Raw genomic sequence first — 14437 nt, 5'->3', positions numbered from 1 at the left:
TGAAGCACAAGTGTATAAAAAACGCTTTTTTTCGACACAATTTTTTCTGTTCAAGATCATCCAACTGAATACTGGACGGAAATAATTAATAACTAACCAAAATAATTTTTTTTGCATTGACATTTTTTTAAAACTTTGTTGTCATATGTAGAATAAAATAAATCACCAAACGAGGGATCATTCGACTCCCATGATGTTTAATTTTTTTGATCCACCTGTTATTGTTCCGACGTTTCATGATTACAGCACGTCACCCGTGCGCGCAAGATTACTCCATAAGTTTTAAATTTCAAAGGGGTACCGCTAGCGATTCCAAACTAATGGGGGAGGGAGGAGAGGGACTGATGTTGCATATCGCAAAAAATTTGTTTTAGTAACAGTAAATTTATTAATTTTAATTTCTATAGTGTAACTCTATCAACGTTATTCTCATGATGTGATATTTTATCTTGTTCATTTATAGATGTTATTACTGCTGAGTATCAGAACTGCAAATTATAACAAACATTGTGTAAGATGTTGGTGCAGAGTACTGCTGATGAAGATGTAACCTATCAAAACCGGTTCACCAGTAATTACAAAAATTAGTAACATGAAGAGAAATCGTGTTTATGAATTAGAACTGAAAATAGTGGATATGTTGCAGATCGAAACCGGGATCTTTCACATTCAAAGCAGAGCGCATTGCCATTTTACTGCATTTCGCAAGTTAAAAAGACGTTTATATTTATACGTATTTAATTTTCCTTTAAAAAAAATTTTGCTTGTAGAACAACAGAATAAGAAAGCCATAATAAAAAAATAATAATAATAACAAATTTAATCCATGAGACGAAAATAAAGTTAAAACACAAACAAAAAAAAATCACAATTATCGGTTCAATAGTTTCAAAGATAGACGTTAAACAAACAGAAAGGAGACCTATATTTTCATATTCTAGTAGCTACGAAACGTCAAGAAAACATGAAATCAGTCATTCGTCAAATGAACGCTGTTAACCTTGCTTCTCCGCTTACACCTGAGAAGCAAAAAACGACACTTCGTCACTTTTGTTGAAATATCTAATATGTGATTATTTTATAAATTATTTAGATGTAACAGATGCGAATTTCTGTATCTGCTTTTTATTATTCGCAAGCATATCTTACGAGCGCCTATTTGCAAGCAACTTTTGATATCTAGTTGCTTTACAGAAATTACACGAATATGGACAAATGCGAAATCCAAATGACACGGTTTAATTCGAGCACATTTGAATGATACATTTTTTAAGCAAATGTCCCCTCCCTCCACCGTAGACAGAAATGTGCTATTAAAGTAAGTGCCCAGTCAAGCGGACGCCATTGCCGCAACTCAGTCTACCTGTGTATGTGTCATGGTTGACCACTTTGTTAACCACTTACTGAAGATCTCTGAAAACAACATTTAGGAATAATAAATATGCAGTGTAATTTGGTGGTACCGTTTCATTTAATCAAGTAGGATGACTCCTACATTAAAAGGGGTGACCTGAAAGGCCGATATGTCGGGTTACCACGAAACCAGGTGGCATGAGAACTGCTTCGGTTGCTGCGACGATTGCACTACATGCCTCCATCAAAGAAACAACAATGAACCTTTGTACGAGGGCCTCTGCAAAAGGTACGACCCTCGCTAGCTTTAGGCTCTGAGATGGATTTGTGTTTTTAGGTTTATGACAATGGGTTCGGTGCGGTACGGCATGCGACTGGGAGCGGTGTCGCCGCCACCACCAGGAGCGGGTCCGCGTTACCGCTCTCAATGCTGTTGGCCGTCGACAGCGACTGTCGTTCCTGGCTCCGTCTCCCGGATCCCGCTACTTACCACGACGCCTATAAATAACTTCGATATAATTAGTTGCGCAAATAGAGTGAGGATGACCGAGGATGCTACGTCAGAGCAACCTCAGCAGACGGCAGTGCGCGGTCATGTACTATATTCCACTAAGTGCCTGCTAAAGAGCCAGTTTAAACGGTGTACTTTGATGCGACCTCAAATCTACAGTCGGTTGTGCGAGTACGGCGACGGCAACGGTGAAGAAGACGACATATTGAACACTCTGGATCGGCTCCCTAGATTCCGCTTCGGCGGAAATCGGGCAAATTCTAACAAAGTGAGAGATTTCGAGAAACGAGCCAACGAACAGAGACTCAAAGATTTAACGGAGCGATTGAAAAGAGGACCCGTACCACCTCCGAGAACACGGCATCCGGTGAAAACGCCAGTGACTACCCCTGAACATTCACAAGATGACAATTGCATCAAATTCATTCCTTTCAGAAGTGCTTCTTTTTCACAAGTTGATTATTCAAGCGACGATAAGAAGTATATAAGAAAGCGAAATCCTAGTAATGACGGAACGGACAACGAAAGATTGGCTTGTCGAGGAGTCGCTACTTTACCAAGATCGAAAAATTTACGTGACATAATATCAGTTAAATCAAAAATACCAAATATCAATCAACGAGAATCTCCTTCCGTTTCTGGAGCAAGTACTGGCGACCCACTTTATAGAATACCACATTGTGAATCGGAAAAAAAAGTGAATGAGGAAAACTGTGAAATACCTGAAAAAGATACTGATAAAAAATTACCACCTTTCATAACTAGATGCAACACAATATCGACTGCCACTCTAAACACTCAAGAAAAAAAGCGGGATAAATTACGACGACGTAAAGGAATATATATATCCCAATGGCCGAATACTTATCAAGCTACTGAAAATGTCATTCCCAAATTCGTAGAGGATGGGGATTTTGCCTCTTGTCCCGACAACAGCATTACGATTCTTGAACATCCAGTTACAGATGTTATTAAATTACCGACAGAAGAAGATAAAAATTACGACATCTTCATGTGGACGAGTCCACAAGAAGAACCATTAAGTCCTGAAGATACCAACACTCCACCCGAATGGCCTTATAATCAAAATCGATCCCGTTTTGTTTCACCGTCTCCCGACGAGAAGGATAAGCCCTTAAAAGCACCAACAAGAGGTATGCATTTTGTTCGTTCCGATTCTTTGTCGGAAGGTGAACTTGAAATTGCAGAGCGAAAATTAGATCAAATCTCTTTAGTACCGTCAGATTTTTCAGACTCTGAAAGTAGACTAAGTCTTAATAATGATGTGAGTCCTTGTATTACGCGACGTTACTCTAAACGACCTTTACGAGGACCTTACGGCCAAATGTTGGAAGCTGAAATGAAGAAACCCGAAAGTGGGAGAAAGAGTCAATTTAACACTGATTTAAAGTTTTTAGAAGATCTGTCCTTATCAAGTAGAGAATCAAAATTAAAACATTCGAGATCACGAAGTTCTTGTAATAATTCTCTCGATGACACTCCTTCAAAGGGAAGTTTTAATAATTTATTAAGTTCACCGAAACAGTTAGCGGCTTTATCGAAGAGAAAAGTTAGTGCAGATAGTTTAGTCATTGGAAATGAAAATGATCAAAAGTTGATAATTAGTCACCAACGTACTACATCAAGTCCGTCTAAACTGGAAGGTTATACCAACGCTGAAGTATCTCATGAATTACTCGAACAATTATTAAGAGGAAGTTCTGAACAACTTGCCACGTCAGATACTAATGTGCAACAAAAAACCGTAAGTTTATCTTGTTATTTTGTTGTTTCTGTCGTTATTCTTGTTGTTTTGTTGTGGTAGAGGTTTTCTATTTTAAGAAACGTTAGACAGGCACTAAGAAGTTGGTTTCTGCTTTACGTAATGAAAAATTCAGTTGTAATTGTCGAATCCCAAATATTATTTTTATTCTACGGATCTTTACATAAATTAAAAATATTATCAGTCGCGGCTCATGTTGTGCAAAAATATCGTTCCCGTAAGAAAATAAAGATAGTTGAAACTGTGGGAGTATCGATTACGCTAGGTGTTAAATTTGTTCCCCTAAAGGAAATGTGACGTCAGCTTGGACCTTATCATTTTCCTATGAAACTTTAATAATGAAAGTAAGATCTGTAATGAAATGGCGTGATCACAGCAGCTGTATGAATAGAATGGTGTATAAATACAGCTTTTTTTATCTCCTGGGCGTAAGCTAAGGAAGTATAGTAATCGAGTCCATCGGACGACTTGCCACTTTCATGTTTTTTCGACGTTTCCATCTTTCTGTCTGTCTGTCTGGCGTCTCTGTCTATTTTTATTAGATGCGTAATTTCCGGAACTACTGGAACGATTGTTGTCAAATTTTGTATGTATATTAGAAATACCATAGATGGTAAAACGGTAACCAAAATTTGGCTAGTAATCTTCACCACCAATGGAATGACGTCATCTCCAAAATTTACAACGATATATATTTTTTATTTTATAAAATGAAATATTCGCTCACTTGTGATGTATGAATCCGTGTTGAGTTTTTAGTCTACACATTCAGATTTTTGAAAGAAAAATCAAAGTTTTATAACATTTTACAATTTAACTTTGAAACTGCAAAACCGAATGCTCTGAAATCTTCCAAATGTTTTAAGGTTACCATAGTCATGGTAAACGTTAATCAAAATTTATTTGTTTATCCCCTTCCAAAAAATCGATGACGTCAACTCAAAAGTTTGCCTAATAAATCCTCTCTGAAATATGCAAACTATTATGACTCTATACTTATGATTTATCAGTGTATTCATATTTTCTAGAATTACTTACAGAGGGTGATTTAATGAATGAGGCATTTTATTGGATTAATTAAATCAAGAACGACTCACTCCATTTTCCCAAAAATTTGGGAATACTTACACGTAGAATACAGTACTATTATTATTAGTATTACACTGCATCTATCCAAATTGATGTATATGTCGTTACAAAAACGTTGATGACGTCATCACAAAATTTTGAAATGGAAAAAGTCACTTGAAACAAACGCGTAGCACGCTTAGTTACCTTTACTTTAACAGAACATACATGACTTAAAGGGAGGGAAGTTCTCTCCAAATAACCTGCGACCAATTTTTTGATATTTTCCTAATTCAAACTGTATAATAATGAACTGTGCAACAATCAGTGGTTCGGATACAATATTCATTGTTATTAAAGAGAATAGAATTTTTGTGTAGTACAATTTGAAAATTTATAAATGCCATATGATCAAAGTGAATGAGCCAAAGTGTTAGATTTTTTAACCCTCATTGTGTATTTTTGTTAATCTATTGGATTTTGTCATATAAAGCTACGTGACTTCCTATTATTGTGAGTCAAATTTAACGTCAATGAAAAAAATCTTCGAAGTGGGTGGGGTTCGGTCTGTTTGCTCTATTTCCTGAAATAATCGGTGAATAGAAAAATCCAAGCGTCCTTTTTGGAGAATGTGACTGCCTTAAAAAATAATTACGTAACCAAACAAAAATAATGCCGTACCTCAGAGCACATTTTATGTTAAGTAATTTTGGTTTATGCCAGTGTAATAAATTATAATTGTCAGGAACATTTATTGATTACTGTGATTGTCGTTTGCAGTTATGTCACTATTAGACAATTAAAATAACTGGGAAGTGGAAATGTTTATTAAAAATTGATTATAAAAATAAATGAAGTGAGCCCATGAATCGTTCTATAGAAGTAAAATAATAAATTACTTCTTTTTACTTCCCAAAGCGTAAGCTAGGGAAGCATTGCTTGAGATGCGGTACATAGAAATATCCAACAATTTGATGCCAGTTGTTATTTAAATTTCATAAAATGATATACATGTATATTTGCGGTTTATGAATCCACCTCGATTTTAACCCTAGGCGTCTAGATTTTTAGAAAACAAAAATCAAATTGTATATCAACATTTTACAATTTAATTTAGAGACTGCCAAATCGAATGCTCTGAAATCTTGCAAACGTTTTAAGGTTATCGTGAGCATTTTAAATGGTTAATCAAAATTTATCTATTTATCTCCTCCAAAAACTTAATGTTTATTTGAAATTTGCAAATTGTTATCAAATCATTCAAATTTTTTAGAATTAGTTATATAGGATGATTCACAAAAATTAATGGGTGAGGGAATCAACTGAAGAACGGCTCACTGCATTTTGCCGAAAAATTGGAAATACAGTATTATTGGTAGTCGTATAATCATTAGAAAATTGTGTTATGAAAAACTCACTTGAAACGGAGGCATAGCGTGTTTGTGTTTTTTTTATCTGCACACATACCTTGATTTTAACTTATAGGGATTATCAGAAAAAAAATCTCAAAATCAAATTTTATAATTTTTTAAGAAACTGGATTTGTTTGATTGTACTTCAAGGGCGGGAGAAGTATAAATAAAAACCAATTTTCTGTATTATCTTAGCGAAGGGAAGTACTAAAACAGTATATTTTTAACGAATGTATAATTTCGTGTTTCTCGACATACATACAGCTTACAGAAAAATGTAAGAGCCTCGTTTTCGCACGGCGGCGGCGTCTGTCTGTTAATGTAACTATCATGTATTGTCTACTATCTGTCTGCTGGAAATGTATGTTTGAAAAGTAAACTGTAACACAAACGGTATTAATAGATTTCTAAATCTCATTTAAAGAAGTAGGTCAGGCTGCACATTTCAAGTCACATTTACTTAACAAAGAGATTAAGATGACGTCATAAATTTTTCGGAGAGAATAAGTAGATAAACTTTTGGAACAGTTTTACAGGACATAAAATTTCCACGTAATCGATTGAGTAGTCTCTAAAACTATTGAACTCAAAATTTAAATATCTTAAGATTATCACCTAGGTCTTAAAACACTCACCAAAATTTATTATTATTCTCTGTATCACTTCCATATGGTGAGTGATGTTTTTTCAAAATTTTGTGACATACTCTGGCTTCTCTTTGGTTTATTAAGCCGCATTTAATTCCCCATCGTTGCTATAAAAATATGATGTATTTTATTAGGAATAGCAAATCAAGTTTTATTCAAATTTTGTGAAAACATTTTCTTAAAGAACCGTGTGGCTTTATTCCTATAAATAGGAATAGGAGCACGTCACCGTATTTCTTTTTTTCCTTTTTTTTTAAATTTTTAATTAATCTTTTTGTTATATTATTTTTCCTGTAATTGGGTGGTTGTCTAACCCGTTGGAAATAAATGCATTATTATTATTATTATTATTATTATAAAGATTAAAATATGTATCCTAACAAACAGTGGATAATATCTTAATAATTATCAAATAATGGTTTTCCCTAAAGTACAGCATTTATTGTGTTTATTATAGTGTTTTGAAATGTTGGCCACATGGTGCAAAAAATACACTATTATTTAATCGATTTATTATGTCGATTATCAATCTTAAACTACATCTAGAATTTGACAGTCACCAGTTCTGTATTTTTAAAGATCATCTCTTTAATGGTACATACTGTCAACACACAAACTTTTGTAAAATAACTTAGTTCTATACCGGTGGTTTATGAATCCACCTTCATTTTTTATTGTAGACATGCAAATTTTTGAGGAAAATTTAAAATAACAAAATTTTACTAGTTCACTACAAAACCGACATCTTGGAAATGTTTTAAAGTAAGCACGGCAAATCGCTAATCAAAATTTATGTATTTATTCTCTCCAAAAAACTTTATAATGTCATCTCCAAATTTTGCTGGTTAAATGTACCTAAAATGTGCATAGTATATAGTACTTGGGTTTATCAATGCATTTTTTGAACTGTTTGTAGACGGTCACTGAAAAAAAGTTAATGAATGAAACAATTTATTTTATATATTAAATAAAAAACAGCTTACCTCATTTTCTCAAAATTTTAGATGTGTGTTTACCAAAAAGTTCATGACGTCATCAGTTCTAGGGATTATTATTAAAAAACGAAATTTGCAAAATCAAGTACTTCAGGTCCAAAGGAAATTATGTCTAAAAAACGATGACAACAGGAAATAAACTACTAAATACATTGAAAAAATTATTTTAAAAACAAATATCGCATGTATTTCAGGATATATTTTGGAAAATACGTATTTAATATTTTTTTAAAATAAACGTTATTAACTTTTTGGTGGCAGAAAGTATATTCTCCGAATTTAATTTTTAATACTAACCTCTATACATTAAAGTAAAAATAAGAGTGAATTATGAAACTACAAAGAAGTAAAGAACCATGTTATACGTGTGTAGCAAGTGACTTTTTCTTAACAAAATTCGGTGACGACGTCATCAAGTTTTTGGTAAGTACAAAATATAACAGTTTAGAGAAATTAATTATAATTCTAATAACAACTATACTGTGCTGTCAGAATTTTACGAACATAAGATAAGACGTTTTTGATGTAATTAATAAAATTTATTTTATATAGAATTTGTTTGGGAAATTTTTCGGTGAAATGAATACATAAATTCTGATTAGGGGTTTACCATGTGTATGTAGCATATTCTTTAAGCGCTTCCGAAATTTTCGAGCAGCCCGGTTTTGTAATTTTCTATGTTAAACTGTTTGTACATATAATATTAATGTTGTTGTACAATTTTTAATGTAAATGTAAAGTAAAATCAAGCGAATCCAGTTTATTAGAAAAATTATGAAATTTTATTTCGCGAATTTATTTTTTTACGAGAAGCATGCTAAACAAATATTTCAAGTGAAATTTTCATATCAAAATTTTGTGATGACGTCATCAACATTTTAGCAAAAATGCATAGGTATATCAATTTGAACGAGTTAAATCCTTACACCATTAACTTCTCAGGTTCGTTGCAAAGTAATTTAATTATGGTGTTCCTACAACTTCGTTAAAACATCAAATATATCAGATTCGAGTTTCTTATGGTTGTCAATTGAAACGAAGACCTCAAAATATAGAAATCTGCTTTAGTTTAAGAGGTCTGACCGATTAGAAAATTCGTTTGAATTCACAATTCAGCCAGAAAAACTGATCAAGCAATAGCGTCGTCCCGTTAACGGTTCTCTTCGTCTATTCTTGTCGATTGTCTCGTGATTTTCTTTTCAAACCTAGGTCACGTACTTGTTAGTTGTTTGTAATCGCTTTTCGCGATGTATCGCTTAGCAACGCTGGTGTTAACTGTTGCGTCGCGACGTCTCGCGTCGGCGCAAGTTGCTCTTGGTAGTATATACGACATGACCATAAGGTGTGGCAGGGTACAAATGTGATGTTAGTCGAAATGAGTGGTCTTAATTCCAGACGCGAATTGCGATTGCGTTTAGAGGGTTGTTCAACAGGTGAAGAAAGTGAAGATGAGTCACAAGTGACGCTAAACCTTTCGGACGCGTTATCGTTTTCGGTAAATTTTGATAATGTTTAACGTATCTTTACGTACTGTTTGTTTACCAGTATTTGTTTATATTTCAGGATACGAGAACGCACGTGGTTGTTGAGCTTTACGATAACGAAAGAACGTACGTCGACTCCCTCCAGATTTTAGTTACGGTGAGTTATACGATTGGAATTTGAATGGATTATTATATTTGTTTTGCAGAAATATTTAGAACCGTTGAAAAGTCCCGAGAATACCAATCTTTTGGATTCAACACTCGTCGATGAAATTTTTTATCAAGTAATTTGTTCAACATTTTCGCGTATGTTGTTCATTTGTCTTTTTTAGATACCGTTTTTACTAAGTCACCATCAAACGTTTCTAGAGGAATTGAAAAAGCGTTTAGAACATTGGGACTTTAAACAAAAAATCGGCGATGTTTTCTTGGAGATGGTAATTAATTATGATCTAAAGTACCAAAGCAATTTTTTTTCTATTTTAGTTTTCCAAATCTGCTGTTATCGAAAGCTATACAAATTATGTGAATAACTGGAAACGAGCGAGAGAAATTATTAAAAGTGCCCAACAATCAAAACCTGCTTTTGCTAAATTCTTAGAGGTAAGTTATTTATTTTGTAAATCGGCAACTTTAAACGTTAACAATTTTAGACTACAGCTAGAGAACACAAGGGAAAATTAGCATTAGATTCCTTGCTTATAAAACCAATTCAAAAATTTCCCAAATATGAGCTTTTGCTTCAAAGACTAATCAAACACACGGATGTGGTGCATCCTGACCACAGTTTGTTACTTGCCGCCCAAAAAGAGGTTCATGATCAGCTACTGAAAATCAATTGTACCGAAAGAGAAGCTTTAGAATTGGAACAACTACGTGAAATCGAAGGTCTAATCGAAGGTCTCATCGAATTAGTGTCGACTGATCGTCAGTATTTGCGTCATGACTTGGTCAGTATGGCGGCTGGAGGAGGAACGAGAAAAGAAAGAGCTTTATTTCTTTTTTCGGACTTGTTACTTGTGACCAGCATTAAACGAAGGAGTGGAACAATCAGGAGACCAACAGGTCAGGGAAGCGTTACAAGCACGCTTGAAGCAAATAAGTACAAATTGCTTATGAAAATAGCATTAGAAGATTTAGAAATTGTAAAATCCAAAGATGAAAATTTAAGACAAGTGATGATTGAAATAGAAAATTTGTCAGGTGACGTGGGGATTTTGAACCAAATTAATGAATTAAGTTGGTCTCTACATTGTAATCATAGCCAATTAGATGATCTTGTTAGAGATATGTTGACATCTTTGAATAAGCAGTTAATGGAACAGCAAAACAGTGACTCTCAACTCTCTTGTTTAGATCTGACGCTTAATACATCGTAAGTATGCGTTTTGCCAACAGTTAAAAAATTAAAATAAATGTTCCTCGTTATACAATATCTAGGTTGTTATGACTACATATTTTTTCTGTACTCAACGAAGTTGTTTATTTTTTCATACTTTCCAATCGATTGTTAGGCAAATACGAAAATGCAGGATTCATATTTCAATGGTATGCGGTTGATCTGTTGTCAATCTCTCTTTCTACTTGAAAAATTTTGAACAAATGATTGAGATTTCCAGAACTGGCAATGGTTTCTTTAAAATATTAATCGTACTTCAAGGTTATCGTGAATATACCACTACTTAAAATGTGATCTCTAGTTTTAAATTTACGTATTATCCTAACCAACTATAAATAATCATACAATGACATTTTAACAGTACAGAAGCAGATTTTTACCGGACTCTTTTCACATCGCAGATAGAGAATATCCCAAAAAAGAATAATAAGTGCGTGAATTGTTTTACTTTTTTGATTATTTCACAAATTAGCTAATCTAATTTTCCTGAGATTTTGAAAATACATCAGTAATATTTTCTACTTTTGTCCACATCAAAAAGCAAATGGGTTCATCTCACAAAATATGAAATATTTTTTCATCAAAAAACACACAGAGGTAAGCTGTGTGTAATTAAACTCAGATATCTTTTATCATTTTTACTTCCCCACCGTACGCTAGAGAAATGATGTAATAGAGTCGATTTAACGAATAACTAATGTTTTGTCAACTCGATAAAACCAAAAATGTGCCATCGTCATCTTAAATTTTGATAAACGTGATCTGATACGAATTTTTCACACATAGTTTTTCATACATTTACTTTTTAGAATTTTAGAATTATTTTGCGTCACTGAACCATTCTACTGTCACGTTCGGGACATTTGTAACAATAATTTTGTGTAAAACTTAGTCATATTAGTTTTCTAAAGCGCAAACGATCACAATGGGGGCTACCTTAGAAAAATTGACAGTTTTTTGAACAATTTTGGTCAATTTGTTTTGCAAATTCTGTCCAAAGAAGTTTAGAGCATTTTTTTTTAAATAACTTGTGTATTACGTACATGTTTTTTCCCCATCAAAAAGTAGAGACGTAATCTCAAAAAAAAATTAAAATCTTAATTGAAAAGTTTCCATTTACAAACATGCGGTTTTTTTGTGCTTTAGAAGTTAAGAGAGTAAATAAATTTCCAGAATTTTGAACTTACGGTATCGTAGTAGTTATAAAAAACGGTCAGTTATTAAACTTTCCATTATTTTTCCGTAACAACACAGAATTTTTCAGACTCTTGGTGAATGAAATTTTGATGTTTTCTTTTTCAGAAACGGGTTGGAAAACATATCTGTTGTATTTTCCAATCCTGAAAAGAGAGTATCATGGGAAGAGTCATTCAACGAAGCCAAACAGAAACTAGGTAAACACTTCTTGGATTTGTATATATGACTTTGTTAAATTTTCATAATGAACAGAATACGTTCATTATTTATTATGATCTCTAAGCTAAGAGATCAGTGGTTATTTTACAACTTTAAAAAAAAAGTTAAAAAAAATGTTTTCTTTTAATGCTTTGTCATTGTTACGACACTCACTTGTCAACTTTCAGCAATATCCGGAGACAGAAAACTATGTCCGGAGCTATTAGCAACAGTCCCTATACGTAAAACTCGCGCTGGCCTCCAATTTACATGTGCAGCTCCTATACTAAGCGACAACAGTAAAGATGTGTGGGTTTGCAACAGTGACGGTTATGTGGGTCAAGTATGCATTCTCAGTTTACAACCTGAACCAACTGTCACATCTTGTAATGGTGTTTGTAACGCGAGGATTTTATGCATAGCATCAGTTCCTGGAGTCAGTTATAAGTAAGTGGAAATTAAACAGTATGCGTTTAATTAGTGCAATAGTTCTCTTAACAGAGGGAATAACAACAGAGAAGAAACAGAGGAACATAAAACAATTCAGTTTGATAGTGGTTCGTCCAGTGACGAAGATGACGAAAGTGATAACGAAGAGATTGATGAATCACAGAAGATCTTAGACACTTCTGATGTTTCAAGTTCAGAAATCGATGATATAGATAGTCAACAATCAACAATTTGGCTAGGAACGGAAGATGGGTGCATACATGTTTATAATGCGAGTGATAACATTAGGATTAAGAAGAATAAGATTCGGTTGCAGTTGGGCTCTTCAGTACTATGCATAATGTATTCAGTTTCTGACGTATCTTGCCAACATTCTGATATTATTAATTCTTTAGATATTTCGACAATCGTGTGTTTGTGTCATTAGCAAATGGGGATTTAGTAATTTACGACAGGGACGCCTGTAAGTATAATACATTTTTACCAAAAATGATTTTTCTCATGCTTTTTTTTCCAGCTGGTGGTTGGAACGTAAATTCTCCTACTACAGTAACCGTTGCGTCGACAAGTATCCCTATTTCAAAAATGCTTTCAAACTCTGGGAAATTATGGTGCGGTTGTGGTAGTACCATAAAAGTATTTAATACACAAACTCTCGCAACGGAGAACAACTTTATAGTTAATAATGATAGTAATAAACCTGTATCGTGTATTGTCTTATCAGGTAATGGATTATGGTTATCGCTGCAAAACTCAGCGATTGTGAAATGTTTCCATACTCTTAATCTTGACCACTTGTGTGAGGTGAATGTCGCACCGGCTGTAACGAAAATGTTGACAAGTAAAACCAGTTTTCCACTGATGTCAGCCATCGAATAACAATATTTTTTTAGGTTGTGATGACATAATTAGACAACATAAAGCAGCATGTTTGAGAGTAACGTCTCTGCTCGCATGTAAAGATTTGTTGTGGATAGGAACTTCTGCAGGGGTTCTTTTAACTATGCCCTTGCCACACATCACCTCAACCACTACAAAATTATCAAACATACCTCCCATAACAGGAGTTTCTCATGGACATACCGGTCATGTTCGCTTTTTAACCTACGTCGAAATGACGTCTAGTAATTCTGACGGACAACAACATAGGAATTCTTATAAAGGGAAACCTGATCAGAGGAGTAATACAAAAATGCTAGTGATATCAGGAGGTGATGGTTATGAAGATTTCCGAAGTTCCAATATGTCGGAAATTGCTGGTCGCGAAGATTCCACCAATCATTTATTGTTGTGGAATATTTGATAAGAAAAAATGGGAGTAAATTTTAAAATAACATTATATAGATATATGAATGTGGCATATCTGAACTATTTATATGTTCGAGTGATAAATGCATTTTTGTAAAATGTGTGATAGTAATATTAGGCTTGTGCATAACGGCGTTGTTTGATTTGCGGTGGTAGTGTTAATTTATCTTAAAGTTGCCTAACTTAATATGTTCCTAATATGTTGTTTGGTGGTAAAAACTGCATTATATACAAAATTATAATGCACTAGATAAACCCTTATGTTATTTTTTTAATGATGGCTCTATTTTTCCTTACATCGAAAATGAACTGTTTTATAATACATTCTTTTAGCCGTTTATAGTGCAGTCTATAAAACACTTGAAAAATTATTATCTTTATATTGCTCAATCTATGACAAATTCTATTATCAAATTGATAAAAATACAATATTTATTTATTTATTTTTATTTATTTCATTCCCGTACCTATGTAACACTGTAGAATAAATGTCAACAATGTCATGTTTGACGAAGATGCGTTTGATTAAAAACTAACCCCAAAAATTGAATAAAACCAAAGACTTTTTATGTTTTAAATACTTTTTATTAAAACGGGACCACAAATTAGGCGGTGACACTAGAGTGAGTATA

General features: G+C 33.5%; 1 protein-coding gene across 2 annotated transcripts; it reads left to right on the top strand.

The window, feature by feature from the left end:
* The first annotated feature begins 1342 nt into the window (after positions 1 to 1342).
* On the top strand, positions 1343 to 14249 carry LOC135131180 (rho guanine nucleotide exchange factor 17-like). Of its 2 annotated transcripts, none has more exons than XM_064058770.1 (13): positions 1343 to 1642; positions 1691 to 3629; positions 9333 to 9410; positions 9460 to 9537; positions 9586 to 9690; positions 9740 to 9856; positions 9907 to 10628; positions 11955 to 12046; positions 12236 to 12494; positions 12549 to 12839; positions 12893 to 12960; positions 13015 to 13338; positions 13391 to 14249. In XM_064058770.1, the coding sequence occupies exons 1-13, from the start codon at positions 1524 to 1526 to the stop codon at positions 13798 to 13800; spliced, it is 4602 nt and encodes a 1533-aa protein (XP_063914840.1). In that variant the 5' UTR covers positions 1343 to 1523; the 3' UTR covers positions 13801 to 14249. The 2 variants fall into 2 exon arrangements, with proteins under 2 accessions (XP_063914840.1, XP_063914839.1); XM_064058769.1 differs by having other exon boundaries at positions 12537 to 12839.
* The last annotated feature ends 188 nt before the right edge of the window (positions 14250 to 14437 follow it).

This window comes from Zophobas morio, unplaced genomic scaffold (genome assembly GCF_036711695.1).
Source record: "Zophobas morio isolate AGI-343-1 ecotype UQ-CSIRO unplaced genomic scaffold, CSIRO_AGI_Zmor_V1 ptg000019l, whole genome shotgun sequence".
Lineage (NCBI taxonomy): Eukaryota > Metazoa > Arthropoda > Insecta > Coleoptera > Tenebrionidae > Zophobas > Zophobas morio.
This window is presented reverse-complemented; position numbering and strand designations above follow the sequence as displayed.

What these genes read in the sequence shown, in the direction of transcription:
- LOC135131180 (XM_064058769.1), top strand. Translation starts at nt 1,524, where the DNA reads ATGTCGGGTTACCACGAAACCAGGTGGCATGAGAACTGCTTCGGTTGC. An exon ending in TCGATGAAATTTTTTATCAA is followed by an intron (nt 9,538 to 9,585) that starts GTAATTTGTTCA and finishes TGTCTTTTTTAG; the next exon opens with ATACCGTTTTTACTAAGTCA. An exon ending in AATTTACGACAGGGACGCCT is followed by an intron (nt 12,961 to 13,014) that starts GTAAGTATAATA and finishes TTTTTTTTCCAG; the next exon opens with CTGGTGGTTGGAACGTAAAT.